General features: G+C 42.1%; 1 protein-coding gene across 1 annotated transcript; it reads right to left on the reverse strand.

Moving 5' to 3' along the window:
• Positions 1-2,987: 2,987 nt before the first annotated feature.
• Positions 2,988-13,731, reverse strand: LOC139566356 (zinc finger protein 835-like). The gene is made up of 2 exons (XM_071387481.1): positions 13,261-13,731; positions 2,988-8,766 (listed from the first exon to the last, which is right to left on the reverse strand). Exons 1-2 carry the CDS (start codon positions 13,568-13,570, stop codon positions 7,925-7,927), a joined length of 1,152 nt encoding a protein of 383 aa, XP_071243582.1. The 5' UTR covers positions 13,571-13,731; the 3' UTR covers positions 2,988-7,924.
• Positions 13,732-18,558: the final 4,827 nt, after the last annotated feature.

Genomic DNA, 18,558 nt, shown 5'->3' on the forward strand with positions numbered 1-18,558 from the left:
GCTGCGTAGAGTATTGGAAGCTATTTTGTAAATGACATCGCCGAAGTCGAGGATCAGTAGGATAGTCAGTTTTATGAGGATATGTTTGGCAGCGTGAGTGAAGGAGTCTTTGTTGCGAAATAGGAAGCCAATTCTAGATTTAATTATGGATTGGAGATGCTTAATATGAGTCTGGAAGGAGAGTTTACAGTCTAGCCAGACACCTAGGTATTTGTAGTTGTCCACATATTCTAAGTCAGAACCGTCCAGAGTAGTGATGCTAGTCGGGCGAGCGGGTGCGGGCAGCGATTTTTTGATAAGCATTCATTTAGTTTTACTTGCGTTTAAGAGCAGTTGGAGGCCACGGAAGGAGTGTCGTATGGCATTGAAGCTCGTTTGGAGGTTTGTTAACACAGTGTCCAAAGAAGGGCCAGATGTATACAGAATGGTGTCGTCTGCGTAGAGGTGTATTAAGGATACACCCGCAGAAAGAGCGACATCATTGATATATACAGAGAAAAGAGTTGGCTCGAGGATAGAACCCTGTGGTACCCCCATAGATACTGCCAGGGTTCCGGACAACAGGACTTCCAATTTGACACACTGAACTCTGTCTGAGAAGTAGTTGGTGAACCAGGCGAGGCAGTAATTTGAGAAACCAAGGCTGTTGAGTCTGCCGATAAGAATACGGTGATTGACAGAGTCGAAAGCCTTGGCCAGGTCGATGAAGACGGCTGCACAGTACGGTCTTTTATCGATGCCGGTTATGATATCATTTAGTACCTTGAGCATGGCTGCGGTGCACCCGTGACCAGCTCTGAAACCGGATTGCACAGTGGAGAAGGTACGGTGGGATTCGAAATGGTCAGTGATCTGTTTGTTAACTTGGCTTTTGAAGACTTTAGAAAGGCAGAGCAGGATGGATATAGGTCTGTAACAGTTTGGGTCTAGAGTGTCTCCCCCTTTGAAGAGGGGGATGACCGCGGCAGCTTTCCAATCTTTAGGAATCTCAGACGATACGAAAGAGAGGTTGAACAGACTAGTAATAGGGGTTGCAACAATGGCGGCAGATAATTGAATGAACAGCATTCTTACATAGTTATTCCTTTTGTTCAGATGGGATAGGGCAGTGTGCAGTGCGATGGCGATTGAATCGTCTGTGGATCTATTGGGGCGGTAAGCAAATCGAAGTGGGTCTAGGGTGTCAGGTAAGGTAGAGGTGATATGATCCTTAACTATCCTCTCAAAGCACTTCATAATTACAGTGAGTGCAATGGGGCGATAGTCATTTAGTTTAGTTATTTGTTTTCTTGGGGGAAGGAACAATGGTGGACATCTTGAAGCAAGTGTGGACAGTAGACTGTGTTAGGGAGAGATTGAATATGTCCGTAAACATTCCAGCCAGCTGGTCTGCACATGCTCTGAGGATGCGGCTAGGGATGCCGTCTGGGCCGGCAGCCTTGCGAAGGTTAACACGCTTGTCTTACTCACGTCGGCCACGGAGAAGGAGAGCCCACAGTACTTGGTAGTGGGCCGCCCTGTTATCTTCAAAGCGGGTGAAAAAGGTATTTAGCTTGTCCGGAAGCAAGACGTCGGTGTCAGCGACGTGGCTGGTTTTCCCTTTGTAGTCTGTGATTGTCTGTAGACCCTGCCACATACGTCTCGTGTCTGAGCCGTTGAATTGTGACTCCACTTTGTCTCTATACTGATGTTTTGCCAGTTTGATTGCCTTACGGAGGGAATAACTACACTGTTTGTATTCGGCCATATTCCCAGTCACCTTGCCATGTTTAAATGCGGTGGTTCGCGCTTTCAGTTTTGCGCGAATGCTGCCATCTATCCACGGTTTCTGGTTAGGGTAGGTTTTAATAGTCACAGTGGGTACAACATCTCCTATACACTTCCTGATAAAGTCAGTCACCATATCCGTGTATTCGTCAATGTTATTCTCAGTCTACCCGGAACATATCCAAGTCCGCGTGATCAAAACAATCTTGGAGTGTGGATTCCAATTGGTCAGACCAGCGTTGAATAGACCTTAGCACGGGTACTTCATGTTTGAGTTTCTGCCTATAGGGAGGGAGGCGCAAAATGGAGTCATGATCAGATTTGCCGAAGGGAGGGCCTTATAAGCATCCCGGAAGTTGGAGTAGCAGTGGTCGAGTGTTTTAGCAGCGCGAGTACTACAGTCAATGTGTTGATAGAACTTCGGTAGCGTTTTCCTCAAATTTTCTTTGTTAAAATCCCCAGCTACAATAAATGCGGCCTCAGGATGTGATTTCCAGTTTGCTTAAAGTCCAGTGAAGTTTATGGGCCGTCGTGGTATCAGCTTGAGGGGGAATATACACAGCTGTGACTATAACCAAAGCGAATTATCTTGGGAGGTAATACGGTCGGCATTTGATTGTGAGGTATTCAAGTTTGAGTGAACAAAAGGTCTGGAGTTTATGTATGTTATCACAATCCCACCATGAGTGGTTAATCATGAAACATACACCTCCGCCTTTCTTCTTCGGGTAGAGTTCCTTATTCCTGTCTGTGTGATATACTGAGAACCCAGCTGGCTGTATGGACAAAGACAGTATATCCCGAGAGAGCCATGTTTCCGTATAACAGAGTATGTTACAATCCCTGATGTCTCTCTGGAAGGAGATTCTCGCCCTGAGCTCGTCTACTTTATTATCCAGAGACTGAACATTAGCGAGTAATATACTCTGAAGCGCCTCCTGAGTCAGACTAGAAGTCCACTCCGAATACCTCTTCTCCACCGGCAGTGTTTTGGATCACACCATATATTACTAAAAATTTAAAAAATCACAACAGCTGTGATGGAAACAGGAAGTTTCTGTACAATTTTATAAATGCGTACATTAATTATGAGAGAAATGACAGTGGATACGACTTTATGTGCAAATATTGATATAATAACCATCATATCGAAGTAAACTTGGGAGTCACGCGATGATATGGTGTGTGCTCCTCCCACTACGACTCAGGAAACCATGCAGTTTATTAGGCTACAGCTGAAATATGTTTTTAATAACCTTTATTTGATCAGGGAGTCATACTGAGACAAAGGTCTCTTTTACAGATGAGCCCTGAATTACATAAATGACAGAAAATACAAATAAAAATATAAATACAAAATGCATGCAGAACGAAACACATTTATCAGTAATAAGTTCCTCAATCAGCCTTCTGAATTGCCCTAGAGGCACCAGAACATCAAATTTAAGAACATTTTGAAGAGTGTTCAACAAATAAGGTGCAAGAAAACTATGAGAGACCAAAGGAATATGCATTTAGCCAGTCATGAGACCGGGTGTGGTAACTTGTATGTCTAAAGTCTAGTAATTATGTTAGGTAGGTACAGTGGGACTTTTTGTAAAATAGCTTTAGAAATGGAAACATAGCAATGTATCAAGCTACGTGACATAAGAAGGCCAACCAACTACCTGGTAGAGAATGCAGTGATGAATACTAGTTACATGCAGCCTGGTCTAGGCCAATTGAGGAAAGCCTCTGAATTAGCAGTGAGTGATTAACAGTATTGAAAACCTTTGACAGGTCAATGAAGAGGGCAGCACAATGTTGCCTTTTATCTATACAACTAACGACATCATTTATAACTAGGGATGTAGCAGAGATAGTGCTACAACCTGGTCTAAAACCCAACTGATGTATATTTAGAATACACTTCAAAGATAAGAAAGTTCATAGCTGAGAATTAATCAAGGGTTCTAATATTTTAGCTAGTCAAGAAAGTTTAGAAATAGGCAGATAATTATTTAGGTCACAAGGGTCAACACTAGGATTGCAAAGGGTCGGAAACTTTCCGGCAAATTTCCGGAATGGGAAGTTAAGCCCGGAATTTGGGGAATTTTGCTTAAATTCATCAAAAAAGTTAGCGTGTAACAGTGAACCTTTTTTGTGGGATACACACAAGGCAATCCTAGGTGTTGTGGCATATTTTGTTTAAATTATCCCCCAATTCAATGGAATTGCAACCCTCTGCATGCACAGTGCATTCTTCCATCACATGTGCAGCTGATTCTCAAGATCTTGCACACTAATGAGATGCTATTGAGCCCACACTACTACACTGTCTGAGCTAAGGACTACATGCTTTCTGGTAAGTTTTGATTACAATACTGGGTGGGGTGAAAATATTTTATTTTACATAATTCTTTGTTAACTAGTAAATAGTAGCCTACAGCAAAGTGTGTTTAAATCATTTCTGACTTGTTAACAATTTCTGCTAGTTAGTTTTTGCTACCATGTGGGTTTTAGCTTGCTTGAGCTTGCTAACCGAGGAGTGTTAATTCACCTGTTTCCATACATGTTTCATTTTAAAATATTTATCTTACAAAGGAGTTCTTTAATCTAACTGCTTAACTATTTATCTGTACATGGAATTGTATTTTATTTTAGTACGTATTTTTTTCTAATCTTTACAGGAAAATGCCACGGGCACTATCTGATGTGTGGAGACATTTCACTGCAGCTAATGTGTAAGGAAAAGCTGTGTAAATTTACAAATACTGTGCAAAATCATATGTGAAGAATACAACAAAGATGCAGAATCCTAGGGCCAAGTGCATAAAGTTCCCTCGGTGCTCACAACAAGCAACCTCTGACAAAAATCCCTCTACTTCTATTCGAGGTGAAAATGATGAATCAGATACCTTATCGATAGCAACAGCTCATGGTCCTCCTGGAATCAGACGTTTTTTGTTACTCAATGGAGGAACGTAGTCAGAAATGCTTATGAATGTCTTGCTCAAGCAGTATATGCAACTGGTTCACCTCTGATGCTCATAAGCAATGTGTATTGGAAGAGATTTCTGAATGTTTTTCGCCCAGCATATACCTCTCCAACCAGACATGCTTTATCTACTCATTTGCTGGATGCAGAGTTCAAGTGAAGGTCAAGCAAATCATAGAGAAAGCAGACTGTATTGCAATCGTCTCTGATGGGTGGTCGAATGCTCGTGTGCGAGGAATAATTAACTACATCAACACCCCTCAAACAGTATTCTACAAGAGCACAGACACAAGGGACAACAGACACACCGGTCTCTACATTGCAGATGATCTGAAGGCATTCATCAATGACCTTGGAGCACAGAAGGTATTTGCACTGGTGACAGACAATGCTGCGAACATGAAGGTTGCTTGGTCTAAAGTGGAGGAGTCCTACCCTCACATCACACCCATTGGCTGTGCTGCTCATGCATTGAATCTGCTCTCCAAGGACATCATGGCACTGAAATCAATGGATACAGTCTACAAGAGAGCCAATGAAATGGTTAGGTATGTTTAGGGTCATCAAGTTATAGCAGCAATCTACATCACCAAGCAAAGTGAGAAGAATTTGAGCACCACATTGAAGCTGCCCGGCAACACCCGTTGGGGTGGTGTTGTCATCATGTTTGAGTCTCTTGGGGGGGAAGGAGTCTCTCCAAGAAATGACCATATCGCAGTCTGCCGATATGACAGCCCCATGAAGAGGATCCTCCTGGATGATGTATTTTGGGAGAGAGTGGTAAGCAGCCTGAAACTCCTGAAACCTATAGCAGTAGCCATTGCACAGATTGAGGGAGACAATGCCACTCCGTCTGATGTTCAGACTCTTCTTGCAGATGTAAGAGAAGCGTGAAGACTTCTGCCTGAAGCCCTTACACGCCGCAGCGTACATGTTGGACCCAAGTATGCTGGCAAGAGCATCTTGTCTGGTGCAGAGATCAACAAGGCCTATGGTGTCATCACTACCGTGCCTCGCCACCTTGGCCTCGATGAGGGCAAGGTTCTTGGCAGTCTGGCTAAGTACACTTCCAAGCAAGGGCTTTGGGATGGAGATGCAATATGGCAGTCGTGCCAACATATCTCATCAGCCACCTGGTGGAAGAGTCTTTGTGGATCTGAGGCTCTTTCCCCTGTTGCCTCCATCATCCTCCAAATCCCACCAACATCAGCCGCCTCAGAGAGTAACTGGTCCTTGTTTGGGAACACACACATCAAAGCACACAACAGACTGACCAATACAAGGGTTGAAAGATTGGTGGCCATCCAGGCAAATGAGGCTTTTTGAGCCAGACAACAAGCCAGGTTGGAAAGTGACAGGGAAGATGAGGCCTCAGAGTCTGATGTTCAAGAGGAGGTCCAGAGAGAAGACATGGAGAGGAAGACAACCAAAGCTTTAGTTTCTAGACTATCATTTTACAGATGTATGTTGAAAATGTTTTTGAGAGATGCGATTAATCATTGGGGATCATTCAATATTCCACTTATTTTGTTGTTCAGTGAAATCATCCCATGTGAAGAGTCAACTCATTTAGAGATCAATTCGTAACTAAATCGTTTTAAAAATGTATATTGGAAGGATTTAATCATTCGCAATTATGTCTACTTATGATAGGGTAAAAGGTTTATGTTTCTGTCTCCATATGATACGGTAAATATATCCAATGCAAAAAACATTGACATTTAAATGGTATTAATATATTCCCGTTAATTCCCACGGAAAGTTTCCAAATGTGCTACCCTAGTCACAACGTTAGTGAAGGGGGAGTACATGGGCCGCCTTCCAAACTTTAGGGATAGTACCAGATATATAATGGTCAGGTTAAAAAGATGGGTTAAAAATTCAGCAATCAGGGGGGCAGAAAACTGCAGCAAAAATGGATCAAGCCCCAGGGGATTTCTTTTACATCAATCTTAAGCAAGGCATCTAGCACATCACAGATAGTAAATTGTTGAAATAAACAAAGATTCACTATAAGTTGGCGGGTTAACCGTCGTGTCAGCTGGAGGCTGGCAGAGGGAAGAGCAGTTGATTGAATGACCAGGGTCAATTAAACCAGTTTTTCTCAAGTTAAAAGCATCACTTATCCCATTCTTCTCAGTTATGATGCCAGAGGCAGACAGAACTTGCATTGGCAGGGAAGAAGAGGAATGTGTTCCTTCAGTGCATTGACTGTTTTCCAAAACTTAGAAGGATCACCAGCAGAGTCAGAGATAGCTTGATTAAGCTTTCTTAAATCGAGATAGGACATCTGTTTCTCAATTGTCTGAAAGATTGTCAGTCCACTACAGAGTCAGTTTCCTTGAATTGGCCCAGGCCTGATTTCTCATCTGAATGAGCTCAGATAACTAAAATGAAAGCCAAGGGTTAGATCTATCTTTGACTCTGATTTTTTTTTAAAGGGGCGTGTGTATCTGCCAGAGGAATAAATATGGAGGAGACATCTTCTATAGCCAACTCAGGGTCAGAAACACAGGAGACAGTGGCTAAATCAGATTAGAACATGTTATGTTATGATGAACTTCACAGGGTGGTGAAAGTGCATGGTATGAGCTTGATGCTCATTTCTCAAAAATATTGAGGGCCTTATTGACATGAAGATCGATAAATACAAATATTCTCACTCTTATCCATAATAAATCTCATCATGTAGGCTAGCCTGTCTCTGCGACCTGTTGGTTAGAGAGCACGAGCCAAGACCAGAGTAGAGGCTCATTTGCTATTTAAAGCAACAGTTTGTGACAAAACTATTCGCAGAGTTAGATTTTTATTCAGTACATGAAAACTTAGGCGAAAATGTACATTGTGTGCACCACGTCATCACACACTGATTTTTATCCACAACAAGTCTGCTTGGTGGGAAAATGCGCATATTTTCTTTATGCAGATTTTAGAATATTCACATTAATATCTGTCGCCAATTGGATGGAAACCTAGCCAATGTTAAAGATAGGCAGTTATGAAATATTTGCCAGTCATGGTAGCATGTGGTTCCTCCCCTTGGTCTCCTCATATTCTAACAATTATTGAAACATTTACAACAATCCTGACAGCGATATAGTTTATAGTTCATGTGATTTATCCTCATATGAACTCATGTGACTACCGCCAGTGTTGAAAGATGTGCTACTATAGCAACAATTATATGATTTCCCTTGTGTGAATCCTCATATGCGCGGTCAGACTATCTTTACGACGAAAATATTTGCCACAATATTGACAGCAATAACATTTCTCTGTGTGAATCCTAATGTGAGACCTCAGATTACTAGGACGAGCAAAACATTTGCCACAGACCTGGCAGCAAAGTGGTTTTTCCCCTGTGTGAATCCTCATATGAAGTGTCAGATCACCAACTCGATAGAAACATTTACCACAATCATGACAGCGATGAGGTTTCTCCCCTGTGTGAGTCTTTCTGTGATAGTTCAGATACCCAACTTGAGTAAAACATTTGCCACATTCATCACAGCGATGCGGTTTCTTTCCTTTGTGGGCCTTCCTATGAGCATCCAGTTTTCCCATCTGAGTGAAACGTTCACCACAATCACTACAGCAAAATGGTTTCTCTTCTGTGTGACTCCTTTGCACTGGTGACCTTAGATCCATGGTTTTTCTACCCTTCGAGCTTTGTCCTATTTCTGTCCATGTCTTCTTCAATTTGCACTGGGGATGAGAGTCACTGGTTGGCTCTGAGGAATTATCTTCCTTAGGTTCTGTTTTGATCTCTTCAGTAAAGGCCATTGTGTCTTTGTATTCTTCACTTTGTGAGGACTGAGTTGGGTACTGATCGTAGTCACTTTTCACCCAGGCAGGAGTGAATACAGAGTCTTCCTTCTCCTGGATGATACTGAATTCCTCCTGTTCCTCTTTAATCTGGATGGGGTTCCAGTCATCTTTCCCCAGACTGGGGCTCAACTCCTGCTTACAATACTGCTCGACAGGGTGACACTCCACTTCAGAGACAATGAACTGCTGGAAATCTGAAGGAAAGGAGAAAGGATGAGTTACAACTGAAATGCTGATTAGCTGGTTTTAGCAATGCTAGTATTTACACACTACCAATGCTAGGAATTAGTTTGAAAAAAAAACCATAAGTCTGCCAGCGGACAGAAGTTAAATTTAATTTAAACTTACTCTGAACATTTTCTGTAGGCTTGGTCCTTATGCAGGGGGGAAATTTTGAAAAAAACATAATAGAACGTAAATTAAACAGACTTTCCAAACATGGGTCTGTGTTGTAGACCCACTTCCACTTCCACTTCGCTTACCTCATCTCAAAATAAAAGTCCTGCACGTGCGCCATACCTGCACACATAAAAAAAAATCAAGAAGTTGTGGGGGACTTTTATTTTGACATGAGGTAAGCAGAGAGGAATAAACCCATGTTTGGAAATTCTGTTTAATTATACATTCCATTAGATTTTTTTTTATTTTTTATTCCCCCCTGCATAAGGACCAAACTTACAGACAATTGACAGAGTAAGTAGAAATATCATTTTATTTCACTATTCAGCATTTTTGCAAGCTAATTCCCATCAACGCTGTTGTGCAAATACTAGCCCTGCTAAAAGCATTTACACACTGATTAGATAGGTGCTTATGCGCCATCTGACATAACGGGGTCTAGGATAGAATGGCACATTATTTTTTTTAAAGATAGCCCATAGGATAGTTCACGATTTCGCGCTCATCTGTATTGTTGTCGATTGACCCAAACAGTTTTTGAAGTGTGTATGGGCAATCATTTTACCAGTAGCCGCAATCTGACTCTAATGATTATAATGGAAGGCGCATAGCTCCATACTGGTCTAAACACCACTAATGGTCCATTTAAAAACGCAAGGGTTGTACAGCGAGCGACTGTATTCAGTAATCTCTGTTACTCAGAACTAAAGTTTTGCATAATTGGTCAGCTGTTCGATTAAATTCTGGATCCATACATGTGAAGAGATGCTAGACTGAGGAGAGGATTGTTTATTCTACTACATGTAATATTATAAATATTGACTGGATTTGTGATGCAAGCTATCGGTTTCTGGGACCAATCAGAACGGTCAGAATGTGTTTGCATTCTAGAAGAGGTCAGGGAGGGAAGAAAATCCAGACCATAGAGATAGATAGAGGACTTATACTTGTATCTGTGTCATTATAGCCTTTGTGACAGCAGGGCAGCGCCATTGAGGCAATCTCCATTTTGAAGTAGTCAATTTTCTTCTTCACGATTGGCTGATCCCTCCTGATGACCCAGTTGGACATAACTCCAACAGGGTCACCAGGAGCGATCAGCCAATGAAGTTGTAAATCCCACTCAGTTGACTACATTAAAATGATGGAAGCCCTCAAAGGTTTTGCCCATGCCAATAGGGCCTTTTGGCCACTAGATGCCTCAATCATTTTTTATGATCCAGACTCATCGTGGAGAAGAAATGTTAGTGGGCGTGGCGTTTGGCCCGGGAACGATGTGGATGAGTACTCAGGCTAGCGGGAGGTAGGTTGCTGCTGATTAACAGCGGTCTGCACCGGAAGGGCTGTAGTGCACACAGGCCACAAACGGCTGCCGGCAGTGAGTCTGCAACTGTATGCTGGAGACAGCATTATGCAGTCAAATACATCCAGAGTGAGATTAAAAGATGTGTTCTGTTTATTGTCAAATACATTAATTATTGTATTTAGTTGAAATTATGTAACGACATTCCAACATTGTGTAGCATTAATATTCCAGGGGTTGGGTTAAATGCGGAAGACACATTTCAGATGAATGCATTCAGTTGTACAACTGACTAGGTATTCCCCTTTCCCTTCATTTGTTTGCATCAGTTTCAATACAGGACTTTTAAACTGGAAGGCGAACATCCAATTTCACTATTGTTAATGTTGCTCACCTCACAGTTGTAGAGCTAGTGGCCCAGTGGGGGCTTGCTAGCCATAAGAATCCAACTAGACGTTCATTAGGACGACTTATCTCTCGTCAGAAAGGTGCTATGTCACGATCAGGACAGCATGGAACTGGCGCGAGGTACATCTCGGAAAACACACCTCAATCTCATTATCCCCACTGACAAATCGAGAATGGTAAGCTGACAAAATAAGACTATTTCAAACTTCTCAATTTGTCAGTGTGGATAATGGGATAATAGAGCTCGCCAGCTTGTAGGCCTATAAGACGGAAATGAGTTAAGTCTGGTTCGTTCAGCCATTCCTATGAGTGAAATTAATGGAGAAAGAAAGGGGTTTTGGGATAAATGCCAAAAAGAGAGGTTAACACAGACTTAGGAGATCTTCTTCTGTGGGTTTTATGGCAGACTACAACCCAAAAAGGTGTATTACTGCCACCAACTAGACAGGGTTGAAAAAAACAAAGGTATAAATAAAACCCATACGTGATAGGGAAAATGTACTTAATCCACCCACAATAAAACACCACATTGACAAAACCCCAAATCTCCCACTTTTTTCTTCAAATCTCCATATCTCCCTTCTCAGGCTCTATGACCTGAGAAGGTGGTTTGGCTAATGACAATACTCCATGAAACTCCTTCGCCGAGAAGTCTTTCAGTCCCAGGAACCGTACTGCTACAATCGATCCACAATCTATTTTCCTGGACTTCCTCTCCACCTTGGCAGTGCCATTAATCCCCATAGCTATAAAGGCCACATTGTTAACCTTTAACATATCTGGGTCTTGCTGTCAACCCCTGCTGCCTTCAGTGAAGACCTATCCAACACCATGGACTCTTCAGGAGCGCCATTCGAACCCTCAACCCTTTTAACAGCCACTGCATATGAAATGCTCTGGACAGCCCCGACTTTGGCCAGTTCATACTTTTTCACCCTTGTTGTGCATTCATGGTTCCCACCCCAATTGCAACAGGTCAAAAAAATGATATTTTCCACAACTTGAACATCTCGGCTTCTCCCTTCTGCAAACACTTGACACATGTCCAAAAGCTTTACAATGATCACACTGCATTGGTCTTGGAACAAATGATTTTTTTCTTAGGAGATCTTATACATTTTGTTCTAGGAGATAATATCAGTCAGTTAACATGACCTTTATGAATTCTTTGTGCTTGTTTTTCTTAAATAAATGCTTCAAATTCACCAAAAGTTACGTTACCTGATGAATACTATCTCTTAAAGGGGCATTTATATTTTTATTTGATTTTGACTTCATCATCTCCAGCCCCTCCTAAAATGATTTGGTTTTAAATATACTTAAGTATCAAAAGTAAATGTAATTGCTAAAATATACTTAAGTATCAAAAGTAAAAGTACAAATCATTTCAAATTCCTTATATTAAGCAAACGGCACACTTTTCTTGTTGTTCTTTTTTACAGATAGCCAGGGGCACACTCCAACACTCAGACATCATTTACAGATAGCCAGGGACACACTCCAACACTCAGACATCATTTACAGATAGCCAGGGGCACACTCCAACACTCAGACATCATTTACAGATAGCCAGGGGCACACTCCAACACTCAGACATCATTTACAGATAGCCAGGGGCACACTCCAACACTCAGACATCATTTACAGATAGCCAGGGGCACACTCCAACACTCAGACATCATTTACAGATAGCCAGGGGCACACTCCAACACTCAGACATCATTTACAGATAGCCAGGGGCACACTCCAACACTCAGACATCATTTACAGATAGCCAGGGGCACACTCCAACACTCAGACATCATTTACAGATAGCCAGGGGCACACTCCAACACTCAGACATCATTTACAGATAGCCAGGGGCACACTCCAACACTCAGACATCATTTACAGATAGCCAGGGGCACACTCCAACACTCAGACATCATTTACAGATAGCCAGGGGCACACTCCAACACTCAGACATCATTTACAGATAGCCAGGGGCACACTCCAACACTCAGACATCATTTACAGATCGCCAGCGGCACACTCCAACACTCAGACATCATTTACAGATAGCCAGGGGCACACTCCAACACTCAGACATTATTTACAGATAGCCAGGGGCACACTCCAACACTCAGACATCATTTACAGATAGCCAGGGGCACACTCCAACACTCAGACATTATTTACAAAAGAAGCATGTGTTTTAGAGAGTCCGCCAGATCAGAGGCAGTAGGGAAGACCAGGGATGTTCTCTTGATAAGTGCGTTAATTGGAACATCTTCCTGTCCTGGCATTCAACATGAAACTAGTACTTTAGAGTGTCAATGTATGGAGTAAAAGTAAAGAGTACATCATTTTCCTTAGGAATGTAGTGAAGTAAAAGTTGTCAAAAATATAAATAGTAAAATACAGATACCCATACAAACTACTTATGTAGTACTTTAAAGTATTTTTACTTAAGTACTTTACACCACTGCCATTGATCTCTATTTGGAGTACAGCGCTACCGGGGAGAGAGAGATCAACTTGACCATTTCTTAGTTTAGGTCAAAGGCTGACAACAGCCAGTTACAAATCGATAGCCCACCTTTGTCATCGTGAGTGTCGTCCGCATCATCGGCATTGGCCGTGGGGTAATTGCCCGAAGGACTGTTGTTTATTGGTGAGCCGCTTCTGACAGGCGTCTGACTTTCTTTGCAACTCACTGACATGTAATTCGACTCAGCCAGCCTGAGTTGCTTCTGTAGCATTTTGATTTGCTCTTTGCTTTGAGAGACTTCTACACTTAACGCTCCACAGCAATCCTCTACTAACTTGCAAATCTCTGTCACGGCAGCGGAGGTTAGAATGTCCATGACGGAGCTTATCCGTTGATGCAAAACATTCGTCTCAGACATTTTTAAACCCTTGCTTTTGTGAAACCGGTCACAACTACTGTATAACTACTATGACGATAAAAACCTTTAAAAAAACGTTATTTGTTCAAGAAATAGTAATATTGGTAAGAATATCTGGCTTATTGTCAACACTCCACCATCTTCGATAATTGTGAACTTCCTTGCGAGCGCATCCGGTTAGAGTTAAGATAGACAGAAAGCGCCACCTACCGCGTGGAGACTAGAAGGCGCATTACTCAGATAAATATTTGAGTACCTAACATTGTATTTGTAGAATTCTCTTACGGTAGGAATTATTCCTATAGTTTGCAGAATCGCTGTTTAATATTGAGTAAATCATGGCTTGTATTATGGTTATTGGTTATCATGTTATCAACTTGAATAAAGGATCTATCACTGGAGTAATCTTAACCTCAGACAAACTATGAGGTTGTTCGTATTAGTCTCAAGATCTGGTGCAAAGCAAAATGCAAAAGTCCTGCAGAAGCATATACAAAACTTCTGACAGTTATCAACTTTTGTCCTGCAGGATTCCTGCACAATTCCTTCACAGAGGCCCAAATTCCTGTAAGATTCCCGTGGGACTTTTTAGTAAGGGGTATGTTTTCCTTCCTTGTTTTCCCAGTTAACCATCCTAATATTCATTCATCCTAATATCCATTCATCATTCATCCTAATATCCTTTCATGATTCAAACTGCAATAATAAAATGGCACCAGACCATTCAACTGCAATCCTCCTCTCTGTTTTAATGACAACCAACATGATAGCCTCAACTCAAACCAGCAACAGTTACATCAAATACAGTCCTTTTACCACTACTCTGATATTTTATTTCACAATGAGCCATGACTAGAATACAGTAAAACAGTATGTAAACACAAATAAAGTGACCAGTGTTCAATGACTCTATGTACACAGGGTGAAGCAGTCTCTAAGGTGTAGGATAGAGTACTGGGTGGTATCCGGCTAGTAACAGTGACTAAGGTTCAGGGCACGGTACTAAGCGGAGGCTGGCTAGTGTTGACTATTACAGTCTGATGGACTGGAGATTAAAGCTGAACTGTCTCCTCCTTCTAGATGTTAACGGGGTGAACAGGCCATGGCTCGCGTGGCTGAGGTCCTTGATGATCTTCTTGGCCTTCCTGTGAAACCGGGTGCTGTCGATGTCCTGGAAGACAGGCAGTGTGCCGTTGACTGCACCACCCTCTGGAGAGCCATGCAGTTGCAGACGGTGCAATTGCCGTACCAGGTGGTGAGACAGGCTGACAGGATACAGGATACTCTCAATGGTGCACCTGTAGATTGTGGAGGCCAGATGACCTGGCCTCCACAATCACCCTACCTCAACCCAATTGAGAAGGTTTGGGATGAGTTGGATTGCAGAGTGAAGGAAAAGCAGCCAACAAGTGCTCAGCATATGTGGGAACTCCTTCAGACTGTTGGAAAAGCATTCCAGGTGAAGCTGGTTGAGAGAATGCCAAGAGTGTCCAAAGCTGTCATCAAGGCAAAGGGTGGCTACTTTGAAGAATCTCAAATATAAAATATATTTAGATTCGTTTAACACTTTTTTGTTTACTACATGATTCCATATGTGTTATTTCATATTTTTGATGTCTTCACTATTATTCTACGATGTAGAAAATAGTAAAAATATAGAAAAACCCTTGAATGAGAAGGTGTGTTCAAACTTTTGACTGGTACTGTAGGTATTCTTACATAGGTATTTCTCTTGTCCAGGTGGGATAGGGCAGTGTGCAGTGCAATAATGTCATCCGTGGATCTGTTGGGGCGGTATCCACTTAGTCCCTTTACTGTCGCTTTGCCTCTTTGATTGCCTTACGGAAGTCAGAGCTAGTCTGTTTGTACAGTATATGTCCATGTTCCCAGTCACCTTGCCATGGTTAAATGCGGTGGTTCTCGCTTTCAGTTTTGCTCAAAAGCTTCCATCTATCCACCGTTTTTGGTTTGGATAAGTTCTAATCGTCACAGTGGGAACAGCATCCTCTATACACTTGCTGATTAACCCAGTCACCGAGTCAGTGTATACTTCAATACTATTCTCAGATGCGGCCAAAAGGCCGTTTAACATGGGCAGCGCCATTGAGGGCTTCCGCCATTTTAAAGTAGTCAAAGTGGTCAAATGGGTGAGTATTCTTATGGGTTGTAGCCTCAATGGCACTGCCCATGCTGCCACAGATGCTATAATGACACAAATATAAAGATGCTATAATGACACACCTCTATCTATCTTTATGGTTATTTGACATTCATTTGAATGCAACAAGAGTTAAGGAATTTACAGGTCACGTTTTTTAATCCTTCAAAATAAGATGTCCTGTAAATTGTGTAATATGTATAATAAAGACACAATAAAGTATACTAGCTATTAAACACATGGATCTCATTAAGTAATCATGTGATATATTTAGTATTGCTGGTAACGAAGCAAAAGTGACATTTAGGTTCCTAAAGACATTATTATTATACATTATTATATTATTGTTATGTAAGTAGCTAGACCTATTATACATAATAAGCAGTATATTTTATTACTTTCATAAAACATGATCATGTTCCTCATGGTGAATATAATAAATATCAGTATCTTGTTCAAATGAGGACCACTTTGGTAACAAGCATTTTAATTAATACTATTGAGAGATATCCTCTGGGTCCACATTGTACATTTTGTTGTATATGTCTGTTACCCAAAATAAATGAAATTAAAAAATCTATGTTGGAGATGGACTGTTGAGGCCCTTTGCTCCAATGGGAACAAACAGGAATAAGTCAAGTAAATTAGACTTCAGTCCCCCATGAAATAACACCATATATAGATTCTACAGTCCCTAGTGAGTAATCCCAACCACACTTTTACTTTGGCACCGAGAATATTTTTCTTTTTATAAACCAATATGTGATGTATAGGCGTGTAGTGTATTGCATTTGGACCAACGGAGTGGGTGGAATAGAAAGTGTTATATATACACTGCTCAAAAAAATAAAGGGAACACTTAAACAACACAATGTAACTCCAAGTCAATCACACTTCTGTGAAATCAAACTGTCCACTTAGGAAGCAACACTGATTGACAATAAACTTCACATGCTGTTGTGCAAATGGAATATGAGACGGAGAGACGGAGACGGCATGAGACGGAGTCTGCAACCCACACAAGTGGCTCAGGTAGTGCAGCTCATCCAGGATGGCACATCAATGCGAGCTGTGGCAAGAAGGTTTGCTGTGTCTGTCAGCGTAGTGTCCAGAGCATGGAGGCGCTACCAGGAGACAGGCCAGTACATCAGGAGACGTGGAGGAGGCCGTAGGAGGGCAACAACCCAGCAGCAGGACCGCTACCTCCGCCTTTGTGCAAGGAGGAGCACTGCCAGAGCCCTGCAAAATGACCTCCAGCAGGCCACAAATGTGCATGTGTCTGCTCAAACGGTCAGAAACAGACTCCATGAGGGTGGTATGAGGGCTCGACGTCCACAGGTGGGGGTTGTGCTTACAGCCCAACACCGTGCAGGACGTTTGGCATTTGCCAGAGAACACCAAGATTGGCAAATTCGCCACTGGCGCCCTGTGCTCTTCACAGATGAAAGCAGGTTCACACTGAGCACATGAGCACATGTGACAGACGTGACAGAGTCTGGAGACGCCGTGGAGAACGTTCTGCTGCCTGCAACATCCTCCAGCATGACCGGTTTGGTGGTGGGTCAGTCATGGTGTTGGGTGGCATTTCTTTGGGGGGCCGCACAGCCCTCCATGTGCTCGCCAGAGGTAGCCTGACTGCCATTAGGTACCGAGATGAGATCCTCAGACCCCTTGTGAGACCATATGCTGGTGCGGTTGGCCCTGGGTTCCTCCTAATGCAAGACAATGCTAGACCTCATGTGGCTGGAGTGTGTCAGCAGTTCCTGCAAGAGGAAGGCATTGATGCTATGGACTGGCCCGCCCGTTCCCCAGACCTGAATCCAATTGAGCACATCTGGGACATCATGTCTCGCTCCATCCACCAACGCCACGTTGCACCACAGACTGTCCAGGAGTTGGCGGATGCTTTAGTCCAGGTCTGTGAGGAAATCCCTCAGGAGACCATCCGCCACCTCATCAGGAGCATGCTCAGGCGTTGTAGGGAGGTCATACAGGCACGTGGAGGCCACACACACTACTGAGCCTCATTTTGACTTGTTTTAAGGACATTACATCAAAGTTGGATCAGCCTGTAGTGTGGTTTTCCACTTTAATTTTGAGTGTGACTCCAAATCCAGACCTCCATGGGTTGATAAATTTGATTTACATTGATCATTTTGTGTGATTTTGTTGTCAGCACATTCAACTATGTAAAGAAAAAAGTATTTAATAAGAATATTTCATTCATTCAGATCTAGGATGTGTTATTTTAGTGTTCCCTTTATTTTTTTGAGCAGTGTATATTATTTTCAACAGTGTTATTAAGCCGTCAATGTTTTGTGATTATTGGTGTTGTAAACATGTAGCTAACTGGTTAACGTTAGCATCTTGCCTGTTTGACATTTCTTTGGAAATACTAGCTACTATTATCGGGTATTTGATAAGCGGTTTAGCAAAATAAACGTTTAATCGGTATTTGGTCCCCAGTTAGTGGCCACCTTATTACATCCATTAAAGTGGGTTAAAAAAGAGACATCGATCTCTTCTCCCAAGCGTTTAGTAGATAACTGGTCAGTTGGTTAGCTTTTCGGTTTAAAAACATGTACTTACCTGTCCACCTTTCATACCCTGCTGCGGTCTCCTGTTGACTGACTGTTAAAACATGATTCCTCAGCAACATATTTTTCAGTGTTGGAACCAAATACAGATGTACAGATGCATCTTATGTTTTGACAAAGTAGATACTAGTTTAATACTAAAATATAAAGGAATATGAATAATAGACATGAAATAAATAAATTTCAGTAATGTGTATTGACGTGAACAGTAAAACACTGTGTTGGTGTTGCAG

The sequence above is a fragment of the Salvelinus alpinus genome, chromosome 38 (assembly GCF_045679555.1).
Source record: "Salvelinus alpinus chromosome 38, SLU_Salpinus.1, whole genome shotgun sequence".
Classification (NCBI taxonomy): Eukaryota; Metazoa; Chordata; class Actinopteri; order Salmoniformes; family Salmonidae; genus Salvelinus; species Salvelinus alpinus.

Excerpts from the sequence above, each read along its gene's own strand:
- LOC139566356 (XM_071387481.1), bottom strand. The coding sequence starts at position 13,570 with ATGTCTGAGACGAATGTTTTGCATCAACGGATAAGCTCCGTCATGGAC. Across the intron at positions 8,767-13,260 it reads CGACACTCACGATGACAAAG|ATTTCCAGCAGTTCATTGTC; the intron begins GTGGGCTATCGA and ends CCTTTCCTTCAG.